Source organism: Eptatretus burgeri, chromosome 15, assembly GCF_056783735.1.
Source record: "Eptatretus burgeri isolate ZD-2024b chromosome 15, Ebu_testis_v1, whole genome shotgun sequence".
NCBI classification, from domain to species: Eukaryota; Metazoa; Chordata; class Myxini; order Myxiniformes; family Myxinidae; genus Eptatretus; species Eptatretus burgeri.
Window position 1 is genome coordinate 47,275,055 of NC_140975.1, and position 19,429 is coordinate 47,294,483.

A 19,429-nucleotide genomic window follows, 5' to 3' on the forward strand; every position below is an offset into this window, starting at 1 on the left:
ACAGGAATCGTGGTCATAGAAATACTTGCTATTTATTTACATTTCACACACTTTACCCAAATTACCTGAAACCTATCATTAACTAAGTAAATGTACAAAATCACCTGTTCACCAAAATGTGTCAGGACAATGTCTGAATTCTGAAACCAAAGTGGCAGTCACAGGAAGTGAGCATATTGAATTAAGTGACGTTTCAAGCACGAGATGAGGTACTTGATGCAAGATGAGGTACTTGATGGTGCAGTGAGCAGTAGAGGCAGTTGCAAATAAAATGCAGTGAAGCAGAGGATAAAGCAGTTGCAGAGGTATATGTTACAAGTTCCATGTACAGTAGTCCAGTCCAGTGATGCTTGGAAATGGAGCTTCGTTTAGCATCTGTGCAAAGTGTAGCTGCTTGGATCTATCACATCAGCCGCGCTGTGAGGAACACTCACACCTTGATGCTGGAAATCACCCAAATATGATGAACAACCCAACAGGAGGTCATCTGCCTTGCTGAAACAGCCTAGACCAACAAGGAACGCCCAATTCTGCAAGAATAGCCAATTTGGTCCCGACTTATGGGAGCCTCTGAGTGCATCGTCATTTCAAAGGAAGAACTCTCCCCATTCTCCATACCCCTCAAGCATGACACAATGTTATGTGATCCCAGTGAGGTGGCTTCACAATCCTCTCCCCCCTGGTGTGTTGCTTCCTCCTTCCTTTATCTTGTTGCCTCAGCAACATGGGTAGATCTCTTCATTCTTGCTCTCTTGTAATGCCAACATCCCCTGTATCTCCTGGTCACAGTATCTTATGCCTAGCAATCCAGGCATGCCCCTAGCGTCTGAAGGGCTAATCGCATGGCTGCCCATGGCTCCAAGGCCACAACTCATTTGGTCATGGTTCCACTTGCCATGGAATATCCCTGCCCAGTCCAACAATGACTACTGGTCTCTGACTCATGGCGAATTGCTGATTACGTGCAAATTTTACGATGATTATCAAACTAGATCACGTTTTCTCTCTCCTCTTACTGAACCAACATTGTAAATACTAAACAATTCCAGACCAAAACAATAAAAATCGTGCATGTACTAGATTGTATCATTACAAAAAGTACATAATATCAACCATTCCACTCAATCAAAACAAATCACAAAAAAGGAAACATGCAGAAAATCTTATTTTAAGAACAATGTTTTGCATGATGTTATTATTTCACAATTGTAGCCGTGCAGTCAAAGTTCGACGAAACTCAAAGTCGATTAACCTGTTCATGCGAGTAAACGTGGTTGATCTCATTCTTTTCGCCCACGTCTTTAAAACAGCCATTCACCACCATCTCAGGTCATCCCCCATCTAAAACCATGATCTTTTACATACCCGTTAAACCACCCCACCCTCCCAAAATTTTCCTTATGTATCTATCTTGTCCACCACTTGCATTCTCCCCAAACCCTCATCATTACCTGCATCCCTTGTTTGTCCGTTTCCATCTACCTTCTCCCTCTGCCCTGCTATTGGTGTTTCTCCTTTCTCCTGCTGTTCTCTTTGTTATGTTGTGTCCGGTTCTGTCCTGTTCTGTTCTGTGACATAATTCTTCCATGAGCCTAGACCATGTATTCAGAAAAAAAAACCAGAACATTGTGGACAGCCACTCGCTTTAAAAATTCTCAAGGATTTTCTGCAAATGCTCTTCTTGAAGCAATGGCTTTGCTTATCAAACGTTAAGCATGTCATCGAGAGCACAGGTGAGTGTGTTTATGTTTGTTTCGTAATCCCCATGTGGCTGATGCACACATTTGGTCAAGTGCTTGTGCTTTGGGATGACTCAACACGATGATTGGATGATTGTGACACGGCAAGTAGAACAGAAGAGAAAAGTTCTCGTAAAAATACCTTTGGTTGATGAGAATTGGGGGTTGCACTAAAGGAGGAAAACTCAAAGTGGTTCACCTCGATTCCAATGGGACAAAGCAAAAACACGGTGTATTTATGAACTCTGACATGAAAATTAGAGGGTGTATTACTTCCTTAGCAATATTATCAGCCGGTTCATGATTGGAAAAGCTGTGTTCATAGGAAATTAAATGTATCTTATAGATCTCTATCTAATAAAAAAAATGATGTCATCAAAGAGTTTTGTTCACAACATATTGCCCTCAATAATATCTCCATTACTAAAAGGAGAAGTTTGTGTGTGTGTGTGTGTGTGTGTGTGTGTGTGTGTGTGTGTGTGTGTGTGTGTGTGTGTGTGTGTGTGTGTGTGTGTGTGTGTGTGTCCCTTTATTCTAAAAAGTTCCTGCTGTCATCGAATAATAAAAATGGTACCACTGGAAAGCTAATAATAGATCTCGTTGAAACAAAAATTAGTGTCAGTTTAATCGTAACAAGCTCAAATGAGCTAAGATCCTCATCCTCTTAATGATGACCTCATAAAAACGAATATGACGTCATTGTGATGTATCACGTTTGCGATAAATTATGTGCTAATGCCTGGCTTGATTCCCGCAAACAAAATTCAAACAGCTTGCCTTGTTTCGGAGATAATGGTCTAGGCGATTTCCATTAGCGGCGATATTAAGACGTCAACTTTTTTTCTTGGAAGAATTTCCAAAATCGGAGATGGTTACTGCCTGCGCATGGGCTTTCTGCATATACATGGCAAGTTTCACGAAGATCCGATGAAAACTCTGGGTTGTGAAACAAAAAACATCAAAAAATAGGAATGACGTCATAAAAATTGATATGACATCATAGTGATGTATCATATGTGCGGTAATTCATCTCTGCTAATGCCCTGTTCAATTCCCGCAAACAGAATTCAAAAAGCTTGCCTAGTTTCGGAGATAATTTTTTAGGCGATTTCCATTAGCGGAGATATTTTGACGTCATAACTTTTTTTCTAGGAGGAATTTTCAAAATCGGAGATGGTTACTGTCTGTGCAGGGTATTTTTATATGTATATGCCAAGTTTCAGGAAGTTTCGATGAAAACTGTAGGCTGTGAAACAAAAAAGTCCACAAGAAGAAGATGAAGAAAAACAATGTGAGTAAGACTTAGAGATCCTCCACGAGGATCTAAAAACTGCTTTAAAAGCCCGTCTTCAGGAATGGAAGAAGGTGCAGAACCTGGAGATTTAATGTAGCAGTTCCAATGGCACAACAGCGTCGGAACCCTTTGGAATAAAGTGTGACAAACACAGAAGGAGCACATAAAATTACTTATAGTAATACTTCTCGAAGCAATAGAAAAAAATATATAAAACGATATGGTAGGAGTGCACAAACAACCACAACCCCAGCCAGAGCCAAAATGGCAGCAGAACAACAACTGCGTGCCATAAAAGATCCTTTTTCACGAGTTTCACTTCATTTTACATCCTCGTTGAGATTCACAGAACGACATGCAATTTTATTTGTAAAGTACAACATGCTGTCTGTTGATTAAACCTATCAGCGAAGCGACTGGCAGGCATGCGTAGTGCATCTTAATCAGTAAAACTAGAAGGGCACTCGGTGAAGCACACACCTCCGCCACGTAATGCCTGAACAACGAGAACATATCGGGCCCATTACAATATTTGAAATATCATAATATACAGTACTATATCGTTTTTGGCCCAATCTCTCAATGGTGAAGAATCACTTGAAATATTAAATAATTCTCGTATCAAGATCCAGATTCGGATCTTCACCAAAATCGAATCAATTCGTCCGTGTTACACACCCAACCTGGTCACCAAGTTTTGTCCAAATCCGTGCACACCGTTTTGAGATATCGTGCTATACATCGTTTTTGGCCCTATCTCTCAATGGTGAAAAATCACTTTAAAAATTCTAGTAGTCGGATCCGGATCCAGATCTTCACCAAAGTCGAAACAGTTCGTCCTTGTCACACACCGAACCTGTCCACACAATTTCATCTGGATCCGTCCACAACTTTTTGAGATATCCTGTACACAAACAAAGAAACAGACAGAAAGGGGTGAAAACATAACCTCCTTCACCTTCGATGGTGGAGATAATGATAATCATTGTATATTCATCTTAAAAATACTGTTGTAGGCCGGGGGTCGGTGGCGAGAACGACCACTAGGTGGGGAAAGCTACGTTGTCTCCACCAGACTCCCCGGAATTGTAGGCCGTCACTCCGGATAATTTCGTGACGCGGCGGGTCGCCGAACCGACCGTGGTCGCCAATATTTCAACCGCGTAGCGTATGGTCTTTTTGTCTATAACTAATTTACCTAATTAACTACGCGATTTCGACTACCGGGGAAACCACGCCCTCAGCACGTCTTGCTCGAACCAGGTCACTCTACCGACTGCGGTAGAGTTCCAACTACCGACTACCAACTCTGGTTCGAGTGCAGCCGAGCGGAAACTGCCAAAGCCGTGCCGGCTGGAATGAACGGATTGTTGGGGATAAAACCCCATCGAAACTCAGATCCGAACCAGGCTGGACCAATGCAAAAAGGGACGGAAACGGACTGGGAACATTTCTGTGATTATTTATTTATCGTAAATGAAGACACAAAGGCAAGACAACGCGAATATGCAAGCAAGGAATATTTACAATGATCCAAAAACACTTATTCAGTTCTACTTACAAGACGGGCCCACACGCAGACACACACACAAATGAAAATAAACCCAGAGTTCTCTATTGGACCGTCACAGCCGAGGAGAGAGACGAGCTGGGAGTCAGAGTCTTGCTGGGTACCTGACCGTCGGAGGAATGGGGTGCTCCGCGATGCGGCACCTGACAAAGGTCGTTGGTTTGGTCCCCAGTTGCACGTGTGGGACTCGTGGTTTGTAGCGGAGCTCGGGTGGTGAATAGCAGGGTCGAGGGAGGGGAGGCAGGGTCGCTCTTTCCTTGTAGAGGGCCAGCAGAGACACGTTCGCCACCTTCACGACTTTCTGCTCAACCCTCCGCTTCAAAAGAACTGCACGCTCAACAACAACCCCGTCAAAAACCTCCGAACAACCTTCGCAACAACCCTCCCAAAAAAAACCACCGCCTCAGAGAGTGCTCGGGAATTTATGGACCTCCCTCAACGGGGCGGGGCTCGCTCGAACAGACCTCACTCCCCGCCCTGATTGGGCAAGCTCCCATGGACTCGCCCTTCCCGAGCGGGGTTTCGGCCCCTATTGGGAAACCCCACCCACTCTTCCACGCGGGTTCGTACTTGTCGAACAACAGTATCAATGTTGCAAAGGTCATCGTGAAAGAGTTACAATGTTTGTGGAAGCCGAGAAACCGGAACCGCGAGATCTTGCCTTGGCACGTCAGGGTGCGAGAAGGCAGCTGGTTGGTGGTGGATCGTGATGGGTCGAGGGGTCATGCAGATGGGATGGTTGTTCGATGGCTTGTTCGATGTAACAACCTAACTAAAATAAATCGTAACGCACGCCTTTGATTCTCCCACTAGACAAAAGGAAGGGGATCTGACTACACACATACTTAACGACATAACTGACTTTTGGGACATCTTTATGTTGAATGCAAATGGTTTCCAGATCCGTAACAATACTTTATTTACAATAATTGCGCCCAAATTGTTTGGTAAACGTTTTGGGTGTAATTGTATCACCATCCTCTGTTTGGGGAAGAGTTGAGATTTATATCATGAGGATGTTGACAGTTTTGGTTTTCACAATAAAATAATCTCTGAGATAAAGGGAAGGGACATAGGATAAGGAACAGGTGTAAAATATGACAAAAAATCAATAAAACGACAAGTATACTGTATTATTTGCATATAGGCCTTGCAGCAAAGCCACTTGCAAACCCCACGATGTGTAAAAAATAAAATAAAACGAGATCGGAAAGTTGGTCATGTGACTGGCCCAAAAGCCAATCGTCATTTCAAGGTTCACATCATTCCAAGGCTTTTCCTAATCATTTATGGACATCTTTTACCTATTCCTTTTTAACTCCCAATGTTCCATGTTGAACCATGCCAACTTCAACGGCCCCAATTATTCCGACCTTCTTGTGCGGTCGGCCGGGGAATGTTTTTGGCACAAGGCTTTCACAAACAATACGGCCACGCCTGATGTTTGACTGAAGGTGGCAGCAATTTGGAGTTTGGCCAGGGTTGCTCTGAAGGTGGCAATTGTTCCACGTGTAATTCCAAAAGAAATCATTTTTTTCTCAAATGAAAAAGAAATTCGCATTAACCTTGATTTTCCTCTCCAACAATATATCCACAATAAAAACAAATGATTATCAACCCTCCCCCCCCCTCCAACGTGTGTGTGTGTGTGTGTGTGTGTGTGTGTGTGTGTGTGTGTGTGTGTGTGTGTGTGTGTGTGTGTGTCTGCGTGTATATATATATATATATATATATATATATATATATATATATATATATATATATATATCTTTCCTCTTTCTCCCCAATCTTTCCCTCGTTTTCATCCTTTTCCAAATTTTTTTTTTCTCAATATTCACCCACTCCCCTCTTCCCTCATGCAGAATTATAAAACATAGCATGTGATGCCTTAATGCCACAATTACTGATGAGTCTCACACCATCAAAACTCAACTCACATTGAATCATTGTTTAAGCTGAAAACAAAACGCTGAGGAGTAAATATTACTCATCTTTATCTACTGCAGTAAATCTTACCTGATGACATGATCGAGGTCATTCCTTTTGTTTTCTCTCTACCTGGGCCATTTCCTTTCCCAGTTGCCCTCTCTGATTCTGCCTTTCAGTACCAGGAACTCTCTGTTCTAGCAAGGCTGACCTAACCCCAAAAGTTCTCTCTGAGCTAAGGGCTGTTTCTTTTGGCTTCTTCAACATGTTCAATACTGTCACTGCTTTAGGCCTCTTGTATCTTGATTTGGTCTCCAAAGCATTTGCCATAATAGGTATCCCCTCGTTTTGTGTGGGCTGTGGCAGCAACACTCTACCAAGATGGCTTTTGCGTGTAAGTTCATCGCCCTCCCAATTTTCCTGAAGCAACTCAAGAAGCTGTGATTCCAGTTCAAGAAGAGAAACTGTGGCCTGGATAAGGTGCTCGGTTTCCATTAGCATCCTTTCGGCAGCCAAAGTAAGATGGGAAATGCGAGGCAGAAACCCGACAACCTCAGATGATCCTTCCAGGTCTGTGGCCACCCTGGGTTCTGATTTTATGCTGCTGGCAAAAAGTGAGGAAAGGGCAGAAGTCTTGTTTGGGTAATGGCCAATAATATTCTCCAAGCTCTGTGAGATTTGAAGCGGAGACTTGCGGCTATAGGAGGAATGCGATGGCAGGGATTCCATGCCCTCAAACTTCACGCTGTGCCGGAACTGCAAAGACAGATGTTTTTGTTTAAGTAATGCTTTGCAATTATTTTGATTTTGATGTCCCATACTATTTACAGTGTTGATACTGCCGAAGCAGTTTCTTGGCAAGGGGTAGACTGGGTGGTTTGCTATTATCTTCCCAGCAATGTTTGTCCGTGCTCTATCCTTTTAAGTGCTGGGTGTCAAGCAAGGAAGCAGCATGTCCCATTTTTTTTCAAAGTCTTTGGTATGACTTGGCCGAGATTGAACCGCTGACCAACCAGACTCAGAGCAGACGCTACAACCATTATGCCACCGAGTCTGATAATGCTTGGCCACACAGGTTATCAATCAAACATAAATAAAGACTTTAACTTAGAGCTGTAAATAAGGGGAATTTTTTTTCTTCCAATATGGCTCTTCCTCATTGTTCTCCCAAACATTAGAACACACCAACATCCATTCCCCCCCCCCAACCCAACACCAGCCAACCTCTCCCTCACCCAGCCCCCAATCAGGCTGCTCACCATGTATATACATTTATAAGTTTACTCTGAAGGATCTCCAATTATTCTCACTCAGCTTTACCTCATGAAAAACTTTGACCTCTAAATGAAGTATGACTTGCGTACTGTTCCTATTTGTTGGAACAGCCCATCATTATTCCCATGCCAAAAAAAATGTTCACCCAAGGCAGCTCAAAGATTATTGACCTGTTGCCCTTACGTCCAACCTATGTAGAGGTATGGAAAAATTGATCGTGAAGTTTATAACGTCCGATATAGCTCCCAAATTGGATCCTTTGCAATTGGCATACAAAGAAAGACACAGTGTCGAAGATGCATGGCTCAGTTTGCTTCATCTAATCACAAGTAACCTTGACAATAATGGAACCTATGTTCGTGTGCTATTGATTTCTCATCAACCTTTAACACTATGCAATCTTTTACTCTTCTGAAAGGGTTGAGTGTTCTGTGCCTGAACCCCCATATCATACTCGGGAGTGGAAAGTTTTTTACTATATTGTTCTCAGCAGGTGAATGTGAATGGTAGTTTATCGACGTTATCAATCTGGAATGCTGGTGTTCCACAAGGCTGTGTATTATCACCTCTACTGTTCAGTCTGTATAACAAAAGGATGTGTGGCTCTCAAAGAAGTGTGTAACTTTATTAAGTATGCAGACGATACCACCATCGTTGGCTGTCTTTCTAATCAATCATCCTTTGTATCATACCTCGATGAGATTGACGCACAAATCCATTAACTGCTATGGAGACTTTTGTCTCACTCTGAATGTGTGAAAAACTAAAGAGATGATTTTGGATTTTAGAAAAGGTCACAATCATGAACCCAGAAACCATAAATGGTGAAAAAGTGGAAAGTGTAAACAAATTCAAATCTCTCTATCAAGTGCAGCCTGTGGCTGCTGGTTGCATCATTGGTTGGGGACACGGCTATGCCGCTGATGCAGTGTCCCCCTTCCCAGTACACTGGTACTCATTTTGCCAACCTCAGAAGGATGAGAGGCTGAGTCAACCTCCTCGTGTATTAATTCAGCGGCCAACGGGGCTTGAACTCAGGACGCTAGGATCCCAAGCCACCACCTAAACCACTAAGCCAACACCCGGCTTATCAAATTCAAATACCTGGGTACTAACATTGATAACAAGCTAACTTTTGAGGAAAATACCGATCAAATTAATTTGGAATTGGGCTTCAGGAAGTCAAATTAATTTGGTGTTAGCTCATACATGATGCGGATGTTGACTAATTCCTTGGTGATCAGTGTTTTGTCATTTAATTTGATTTCTTGGTACAGTTATCTAAATGTGTGGGATAAATCAAGACTGATAAAGGCCATTACACTCACATGTAAAATGGGTGGACCTTCAATCTGTATGGAATCTCCATATTTGCAAGTATTGAAAAGGAAGACGATGTATGTACAGTGGCCTGCTAAAGTATTCACCCCCTCTAAAGTTTTAACATTTTGATGTCACCTGAGTTTCTTTCATGATGCTTTAATTCAAACTTAATATATAGAGTCTTCATAAACTACTCCAAAATAATAAAGCTAAAAAATGTGGATAAAATGTGAATAAGTTAGATTAACAGAGAAAATAAAGATGATTCTCAGTTGCATAAGTATTCAAACCCTTTGCCTAATTAACCCTAAATCACTTCAAGTGAAAATTATTTGTTTCAAAGGTTACAAAATAAGTGTAATAGGTTTCACCTGTATGCAATCAGTGGTTTCACTAAAAAATTAAGCTCCTCCACTTATCTGAAGAGTTTTAAGGTGCAACTTACTTGGTCAACCAACAAGGCAAACATGGAGAGTAAGGATCTTTCCAAAGAAGTCAGACATAAAGTGGTGGAGCAGCACCATTCAGGAGAGGGTTTTAAGAAGATTTCAAAGTCACTCATTATCCCTTTGAGTATGGTGAAATCCATCATTAAGAAGTGTAAGAGGTATCACACCACACAGACTCCACCCAGATCAGGTCATCCATCCAAACTCAGCAGCCAGGCAAACAGGAAACTGGTTTGGGATATAACTTTAAATCCAACAATGACTTTGAAACATCTGCAAGGCTTTATGTCTGAGATGGGTTTCAGTGGTCATCAATCAACAATATCCTGTTCTCTTCACAAAGGTGGCCTCAACGGACCAGTGGCAAGAAAGAAGCGATTACTGAAAAAGACATCTAAAAGTTCATCTGGAGTTTATGAAAAAGCATCTTAATGATACTGCAGGCAAGTGAAGAAAAGTTTTGTGGTCAGACGAAACAAAAATTGAACTATTTGGTCTAAATTCAAAGCATTACGTCTGACACAAGCCGAACACTGCACATCACCCAGTCAACACCATCCCTACTGTCAAACATGGTGGTGGCAGCATCATGTTATGGAGCTTATTTTCGTCAGCAGGGACTGGCAAGCTTGTCAGGATAGAAGGGACAATGGACGGTACAAAGTACAGGAAAATCCTTGATGAAAACCTGCTTGAGTCAGCCATGAATCTGAAACTGGGTCGAAGATTCACATTTCAGCAGAACACAAAACTAAAACCACACTGGAGTGGTTGAATATTAAGAAAATAAATGTTCTTGAGTGGCCAAGTCAAAGTCCTGCCTGGAACCCAATTGAAGATTTTTGGTGAGACTTGAAGATTGCAGTCCATCGACGATCCTCATCAAACTCGACAGAACTAGAGCAATTTTCACATGAAGAATGGGCAAAGATTTCACCATCTCACTGTGTAAAGCTGGTAGAAACCTTCCCACAAAGACTCAGAGCAGTCATTGCTGCAAAAGGTGTTTCCACCAAGTACTGACCTAAGGGGTTGAATACGATTTACAACCAGTGAATTTTGATTTGTGTATGTTTTTATGATATTCCTGACATGTAACCTCCTTTAACTATCACAATGTTTAGTTTGATCCCTTCAGTTACGAATAAAAAGGTTCATTTGGAAAAATTGTTTCTACGTAATTCATAATTATTCATCTAAATGTGGCATTATTGGTTGGGGGTGAATACTTTTGCAGAACACTGTCACGTACCGATGAATGGCATTTGTTGAACAGTCTTTTTGAAAAACTGTCGCTATTAGGGAGACACTTTTGTTCTACACTTAGTAAGCACATTTTCAAAAAGTCATTCATACCAAGTGAAATTCAAATGTTGAATTTAAAATTACAAAGCCATTTTGCTGTTTCGTCCATCTTCCATATTTTACTTGTTATTCTCATTCCTTTTGATGTTTTATGGAGATGCGACAATCAAGATTAGCATTATTATGAACAATCTTACTAAATGACACAAAAAGGGTACCAACAATGAACATCCTAATCACTTCAGTCATCACCATAACTAAGTGAGAAAATCTCCAAAGAACCATTTTAGTAACCCAAGAAACAAGATCATTGTCATGGATCAGGTGTGATACCAGTATACCAAAATAAATATCTCGAACTAGTGATGGCAGCTGTGGTCAATGATTCTCACCGACTGATCACAGCAGTTTGCCACTTGGAGTACAAACAAGTTCCCTTCCCAATTTGGAGCAAAGCTGAAGCATTGCATCAGGGTTGTCAGAGCAACATTGTGGGTAATATGAAACCTACTTTTGAAAGCCACAAATGACTGTCCAAGGCATCAACCAGTACAAACACAGTGACTCCATATGCACCCCAAGTCATCTGGATCTTACCGACTGATTTTGCAATAATATTGGCACATTATCAGGACCAGTGCAGACCATGATCTCTGAAAGGCCAAACCTGTGCGGTGGTATATTAATCTAAAATGAAGACAAAGACACCGCCTCATTCTCATAAACCTTATACTAACCTGTCTCTTAAAGTTATCACACGTTTTCTACCTTGTAGGGGTGGTACAAATCATTTGGGACCAATGAAGTTTTGCCACCTCAGGTGGTACTGACATATGCTCTGGCTCATGGACTATCATGTCTGGTGATGCCACCAACAAGCAGTAACACAATGGGGGTGGTCGACGATCCAAGAGTGCCCATTGGTGTAAAAATGAATGATGTGTGATAGTGAACTATCTCTGATAGGATAGGACCCTATGAGCGATGGCTTCCAGTGCTTTGAACATCGTGGAAATGATCAATGGGAACTGAAGATGGAACGACAATGTACAACTTACCCTTTCAAGTTAACTGGAGGAGAAGGCCATTTGGGCCATCAGGCCTTTGCCATATTCACAGCTCCTGAACTTCATCTAACTTGCTTCCCTTTTTAATAACCAACTTTAACCAATAACCAACAAATAATTGGTTTCAGGGTCTGTCACACAATGGCTGACTTCTTTTGAAAAATACTGTCAGATATTTAACTTCCACAAAACAATTATAGACGGGACAGTCAGCCTAACGTTTACGTCAAGGATGCAGCGCCGCCTGCTGGCACAGAACCTGGATAATAGGTAATTTGGATTGGACTCGAGGGATCAGATCTATGGTCAAAGGGGAACAACCGGAACATGCCACCAAGAAAGCTATTCTGTCATTGCTCAACCCACAATTCACATCTTTCCAGGGTGTTCTTTCATTAAATTTCAAAAGCAATATTTGAAGAAAAAAACCAAATGGAAGATACGTTGTTTCATTTTCGATGCACCCTCCCCCCCCCCAAAAAAAACCAAGTATAGCAAATTAAAAGAGGGGTGAATAGGTCGAACATTATAAACAAAATTCCAGAAAATCTCACCTCTTTTGGTTTGATTAGACCCAATGTAAGCTTGACACGTTTCATGCAAAATTCCATCATCTCATATGCCTGGGGTTTGGACCCATTTCCCTGTACTTCATTGCATGCCACCCGATACGAGCTCAGCAATATGGCAGCAAATAGGCACACAAAGAGCCAGTGCAAGGTTACAGCAGCACATGAAACATAGGCCAGCATTCCAGTGTCCATCTTTGCAATTCCACGATCCAGGTCAGTAAAGCTGGTAAACCAGCAGCCAAGCAAAGAGCCCAACGAGATCAGAGCTTTTCCCAGGCTGTGAAAAGCAGATACTCTGCTGTTGTCCAGCTGCAAAAAAAATAATATTGTTTTGTTGCATATCCCATAAATATACGTCAGATACTGCACATCCATGCATCGACACAATGATGGAATTTATAATGAAAGAGTTCAATTAGTAGTCCATCGTGGACCAAATGCACAGGAAATCACAAATCAGAGCACACCTTAATTGGCTCTTTATATTGACAGTAGCTACACAGTCTTTAAATTCTTCTATGGAAGTTTGGAGAAGAACCTGCACAGGAATCCCCATTAAATGGATAGCCGTTGATTCACCCACTACTCAGTTATTACGGCACCTTAGCCCACTGGTGAAATTGCCAAAAAAACTCAAAAGTCATATGTTGATCTTTGTATTGTCAGTTTCTTTCATAAGCCAACCCTAAGGATTACATCATTGTGTGGAATTTTCCTGTTTACATCTTAAGAGCATAAAACAAGGTGGAGATTTCTTCTAATTTCTCTCATTTAGTCGAACCATTTCATCTCATTTGAAAAGTGTATATACAAGATCTCATTGACGTGTTGTGTTAATGACACATTTTTTAAATTGTAAAAAGCACATCAATGGATATATGCCTCTGCCCACATTAGATGTCAATCCACTGTTACATTTAATTGGAATCAAAGGTCTCTTTAGAGAGAAGGAGAGACAGAGAGAATACAGATAAGTAGAATAGAGACATCAGATGCTTCTAACTCATTATGGTCAGCAAAATAATTTTCAAATGGCACATGACCTTTGACCTGTTCAATCTAAAATGAAATTAGTTCATTTTTGTATTGCAGTTGCTAACTGTATCAAGTATGTTTGAAATCTCTTGAGTGGTTAACAAGTTATTGCAGTAACACAGATTTTCAATTAAAGGGCACTCGACCTTAGGCCATTGACGTTTTGAACACAAAATTTAATCAGTTCATCTTTGCATTACAGTCCATAGTTTTGCCAAAAAAAGAATGTAATCATTAATATCAACACAAAATTAGCAATCTATGTGGGTGGCAAATTAAGTCAAATCTTCTCTGCCTTATTTCTGTTGAATAGTTATGCCAATCTTGGTCAAAATCCTTTCTGCAGTCCACAAGTTATCACGGTAACGAAAATCTGCTAAGTTCAGCTAAAGCTCACATGAACTTTGCCCCCCCCCCCAAATCTTATCAGTTCATCTTTGCATCAAAGTACATAACTGTACAAAGTTTGGTCAAAATGTCGCTCCGAAACTCTCACTTTGTCTCTCCAAAAAGACCGTTTAGAACCCCCCCCCCCCATCTCCTTTCTCAACAATCCTCTGGAAGAAATACTTTCATTCCAGCTTCTGGGTCTCACTATCTACCATGATGTTTCCTGGGAAAGCCACATTTCCAATCTGGCCTCCAAAGCCAGTCGCCGACTGGGAATCCTTTGTTGTGCAAAGTCCTTCCTCGGCCCACCTGAGCTCCTGACCACATACAAAGCTTTTGTTCAAAGCCTGATGGAGTACTGCTCTCCCCTCTGGGCTGGTGCTCCTGCCTCTCACCTTTCTCGGCTTCATGCTGTGGAAACCAAGGTATTTAGGATTATTGGTATCTCCTGTGGTGAGGCTGAGTCTTTGGGCCTCTCACTCTCTCACCACAGGCAGGTCGGTGGTCTTTCCGTCTTCTACCGTCTCCTCTCTGGTCTCACCCCCCCCCCGCTCTGTCTGTGATTTGTCCCCACCATATTTCCGCAGGGCGCTCAAGGTCTGCCAGCAACCCCTTCACGTAAAACTACCAAAATCACGAATCACTGCTCATCTTCACTCTTTTATTCCTCTTTTTCCCCGCCTTTGAAATAAACTCCCTCACTCTGTTCAATCCCATTCTTCCCTCCAGGCCTTCAAAACAGCTGTTCACCACCATATCTTATCGTCCTCCATCCAAATCCTCGATCTTTTCCCTAGGTTAATCCACCCCAAATCCACCACCTTCAAATTCCCTGCTTTCCTTCCTGAAAGTCCCTGTAGTGTCTATCTTTCCCCCATGTTCCCTGCCCCATCCCTCTCTCTTCCATAGATCTCCTAATGTCTCTGTTCCCCACTGTTTTGTCCTTCCCTCTTCTGCCCCTCTTGTCTCATGCCCCCCTTGCTGTGCATTGTGTGTTAGCTGTCATATGAGCCTCGACAATGTATACAAAAAAAAATCCCTTTAGCAGTTCACAAGTTATCCTGGTAACTAAAATCTGCTACTTTCAGCTTCAGGTCACATAACCTTTGACCCCTTGAACCAAAAATCTATCAAATTCACATTTGCATCATAATACACTTTTGTACCGAGCTTGGTGAAAAAAAAATCCCTTCAGTGGTTTACAAGTTATTGCGATAACAAAAATTGATCACGGGTGGACGCACGCACTGACAACCAGACGGACAACACCTAGCCCCAAACTTACCAAATACCCAAGCTGTATAAAGGCCAGAAGTAGCACCAGGAAAGTAATGAAGGCAATAAGAAGTTTTTGATAGGCTTGTTGAAAGGTGTTGCTGATAACTGCGTAGGCACGAACAAACTTTATCTGTTGCAGTATCTGCAACCACGCAGTAATAAAAATTTTCTTTTAAATCAAGCATCACTGTATAGATTCCAAACGATATAAACTATAGGTATTGCTAATGCAGACTCGGGGGGGGGGGGGGAGGGGTCACCCATCCATACTTATGTATTATCACCATGCCCTTGTATTCAAAATTCTGCATATATATATATATATATATATATATATATATATATATATATATATATATATATATATATTACCTCTTGCAGGCATGGTGGAAAGTTCGTCGCAAAGCATGATTAATGGTTGCAATTATTGTGAAAAAAGTGAAATGCCAACAGCAATGCAATGCAACAGAAATGAATTTATTTTTTCTCGGACCTTATATTTAAAGTGTTGCTATCTCCTAATTCACATTATTCTCGCATACTTGGGGATCGCGACGAACCACAGGGATTGCCTATACGACCATGTCCAAAAAGGTGGCCGTGGAGCCAGTTTCAAAAGTTGGAGTTGAAAAACAAGATATATAAGTGTAACAGGACTCGTTCCACAATGCTAATAATAGAAAGTACACTATATTTACAATTGACATAATATATCAAAATTGCCCAGATTACCTAAAACCTATCCTTAACTAGACACATGAATGAAAGCAACAGTTCATAAAACGTGTCATTTCATAACCTCTGAATTATGAAACCAGGATAGCAGTCACAGTATGCAGGTGCTTTAAGATAATGTTGCATTTAGGACGTGATGGTTGACGTTGTGAGAAGTACATTGTTGATAAGGGGACCCGAATGTTGTTGTGGGACTTCTGTTACAGTACATGACGTCTCCGTACAAAGCATATTGCATTAGATCCATTACAAATACGAGATGATTTTACGACAGAACAATAACAATCGTGCATGGACTAAATTATATGTGCCAGAACAACAATACTTCAATCATTCACCATTCCAATCAGTAAAAGCAGAACATCACAACTAAATACAGAAATCTTCCTTTTCTAACAACATTCTACCAACTTCAATTTGCCAAAGTGTAACGTTCGATCTTGTGATAAAGGATGCTCTTCAAATGAATAAGATGACCTGCTGTTGCTCCCAAATAACTATAAAGTTGATAGAACACCTTACTCCATGCAGTGTTCAAACAAATAATTCAATTTAAACAAAATAATGATTTTAAAGGTCGTTAGATGCAGTCTTCAACACCACCTTATTTAATATGTCCAAGTACTGCAAAACTGGAGGTTGTTGGAGCAATAAGAAGGTTATTTGCATTCTGCAATATTCAAGTACAAAATTAAATTTAAACAAAATAAAGATTGTAAAGGTCGTATTGAAAAAATTTTTTTTAAATCTGGAAATGTACCACTGTTGATGCAGTGGTGATGACACCACCTTATCTAACACACAACATTAGTCCTTCATGCCTGTTGTTTGTGTCCTTTGCAATGTCCTTAAAAATGGTGTTTCCTGTTTAGAATGATTTTTAGTTTTGTTTGACTGTCAGACAGGCAAACAGAGTTAAAGAAAAATGATCTCACTCCTCTCTGCACATGTGTGATTGGGACAAATTCATTGCCAAAGTGCTGTTCGACTACAGGTTCGTTTTCCGATTCATGTACAAAATATAACATTGAATTGAAATAAAGTTGCTCCTCGATCATGAATTAACGTTTGTGGATGGACGGACAGACAGGCAGAAATTAACCAATCGCTTAGCCCCGCTTTTCGCTTTGCGTGCGTGCGGCAACTACTGGATGGGGACAATGTATGGAGACCGAGGAAGCAGAGGACTGTTTCAAGTACCAATCACTGAGACTGATGTTCTCAAAAATGGCAAGAGATTAAAACACAAAAGAAGCATTCTCACCCTGAGAAGAATAAGAAAGAGGAGGAACGCAGTGACATCCTTCTCAATACTTTCCAGGAAAGCAATGGGGTATAAATCAAGAAAGCTATTGGAATCCAATGGAAAGCTTCTGGAGACCTGGAGAGCGATGACTCGGCGATAGAGATGAATTGTTGGAGAGCAGACAGACAAGACAAGGATCAACCACTGCACCACGTGCCAAGGGCCTCGCACATAATCCCAGCCTTGCCTTTGAGCTTTCATCACCTCAGATACCACCAGCAGGGGAACAAAGGCAAGCAAACATCCCTGCAGAGCAGAGCCCATACCTGTTACTCTCCATAACTAAGTGAATCTTTATAATACGTGCATGTTTCCTGTGTGCATCATTCTGTAACAATTATTCCGCCTGATTGGTTTGACAACTGGCCTGACTCCACCCACAATTGCAACAACATATATCCAATGTCCCACCATTTGGATCAATGCTTATATAAGATGCTTCATGAAGAAGATAATTAATTTACGATCATTTATTAACACAGTCGGCGTACTCATAATCACTTAAGAGCTGAAAACCACCGACAAACGACCGACCGTAATAAACCATGAAGTTTTGATCGCGCTTTCCGTGAAGTCACCAATGGCATAAAGAGCTAAATATTCCACTGAAGAAATATGTAATATGTCAATATAACAATTTACCATTTTGCTTTGAAGAATGGGAATAAAGGAGGAAGGGAGGCAGTATCACAGTGTCTATAGAAAGTCTACACCCTCTTTCAAATTTTTCACCTTTTGTTGCCTTACAGCCTGGAATTAAATTGCATTAAATCAGGCTTTTTCAACCTTTATTTACACATCATAACCCACAACTTCCAAGTGAAAAACAAATTATACAAATTTCAGAAAATTAATTAAAAATACAAAACTAGAATATCTTGATTGGATAAGTGTCCACCCCCCTGAGTTAATACTTGGCGGAAGCAACTTTGACAGCAATTACAGTTGTGAGTCTGTTGGGATAGGTCTCTACCAACTTTGCACACCTTGAGTAGGCAATATTTGCCCATTCTTCTGCACAAAACTGTTCAAGCTCAGTCAAGTTACATGGGGAGCATTTGTTGGACAGCAATCTTCAAGTCATGACACGGATTTTCGATTGGATTTAGATCAGGGCTCTGACTGGGCCACTCAAGGACATTTATATTTTTGTTTCTTAGCCACTTGAGTGTAGCTTTGGCTGTGCGCTTCGGGTCATTGTCATGCTGAAAAGTGAACTTCCGTCCAAATTTCAGCTTTATTGCAGAGGTCAGCAGGTTTTCCTCTCGGATTTTTCTGTATTTTGCTCCATCCATTTTCCCTTATATCTTGACAAATGCCCCAGTCCTTGCTGATGAGAATCATCCCCATAAGAAGAAGCTGCCACCACCATGTTTCACAGTAGGGATGGTGTTCTTTGGGTGGTGTGTTGTCTTGGATATGTGTCAAATGTAACGTTTTGCATTTAAGCCAAAAAGTTCCATCTTGGTTTCGTCAGACCACAAAACTTTTTTCCAAATACCTTCAGAATCTCTGGAATTAGCAAAATCAAGCTCATTAAAAAATATATTTTAACCACCAAGATCAAGAATCACCTTCAGTCTTTCATTCCTCTTTTTCCCCACCTTTGGAACAGACTCCAACACTCTCTTCAATCCCACCCTTCCCTCCAGGTCTGAAAAACAGCTGTTCACCACCATCAATTATCTTCCACCATCCAAAACCATGATCTTTTCTAACCCTGCTAATCCATTCCAAACCCACCTCCTTCAAATTCCCTGCTTTCCTTCCTGAAAGTCCCTGTTGTGTAAGGACCTGAATGTTCCTGCAGTGTCCATCTTGTTTACTCTGTGTACTTCTTAATATCCACTGCTTAATGATTGTCTTGACTGTCCTCCAAGAGATAGTCAAGGCTTTTGAAATATTTTCATACCCATCCCCTTGTCTGTGCCTTTCCACAATCCTTCTCCCTTCCACAGATCTCCTCATGTCTCTGTTCCCCACTGGCTTATTTTCCCTCCCTCTCCTGCCCATCTTGTCTCCTGCTCCCCTTGTGCATTTCTGTGTGTTAGCTCTCATACGAGCCTCGACCGTGCATACAAAAAAAAACAAAAAAGAATGTTTTTTTGCATACTTCAAATGGGACTCAAGGTGGGCTTTTCAGAGGGAATGGCTTCCTTCTTGCC

General features: G+C 41.3%; 1 protein-coding gene across 5 annotated transcripts in view; it reads right to left on the reverse strand.

Annotated features, from left to right (window-relative positions):
* The window catches only part of PKD1 (polycystin 1, transient receptor potential channel interacting), a 173,349-nt gene that overhangs the window by 19,377 nt on the left and 134,543 nt on the right, over positions 1-19,429 (reverse strand). Inside the window, exons 44-48 of one of the 5 annotated variants that reach the window (XM_085858408.1) lie at positions 17,223-17,510; positions 15,231-15,365; positions 12,503-12,829; positions 6,620-7,285; positions 14-3,160 (exon numbers count right to left, since the gene is read on the reverse strand). In XM_085858408.1, the coding sequence (XP_085714534.1) occupies positions 6,638-7,285; positions 12,503-12,829; positions 15,231-15,365; positions 17,223-17,510 (1,398 nt within the window). In that variant the 3' untranslated portion in view covers positions 14-3,160; positions 6,620-6,637. Of the gene's footprint in view, positions 1-13; positions 3,161-3,943; positions 5,376-6,619; positions 7,286-12,502; positions 12,830-15,230; positions 15,366-17,222; positions 17,511-19,429 lie in introns of those variants that run through there. The other 4 variants (XM_085858409.1, XM_085858407.1, XM_085858410.1 and 1 more) reach the window with 4 other exon arrangements.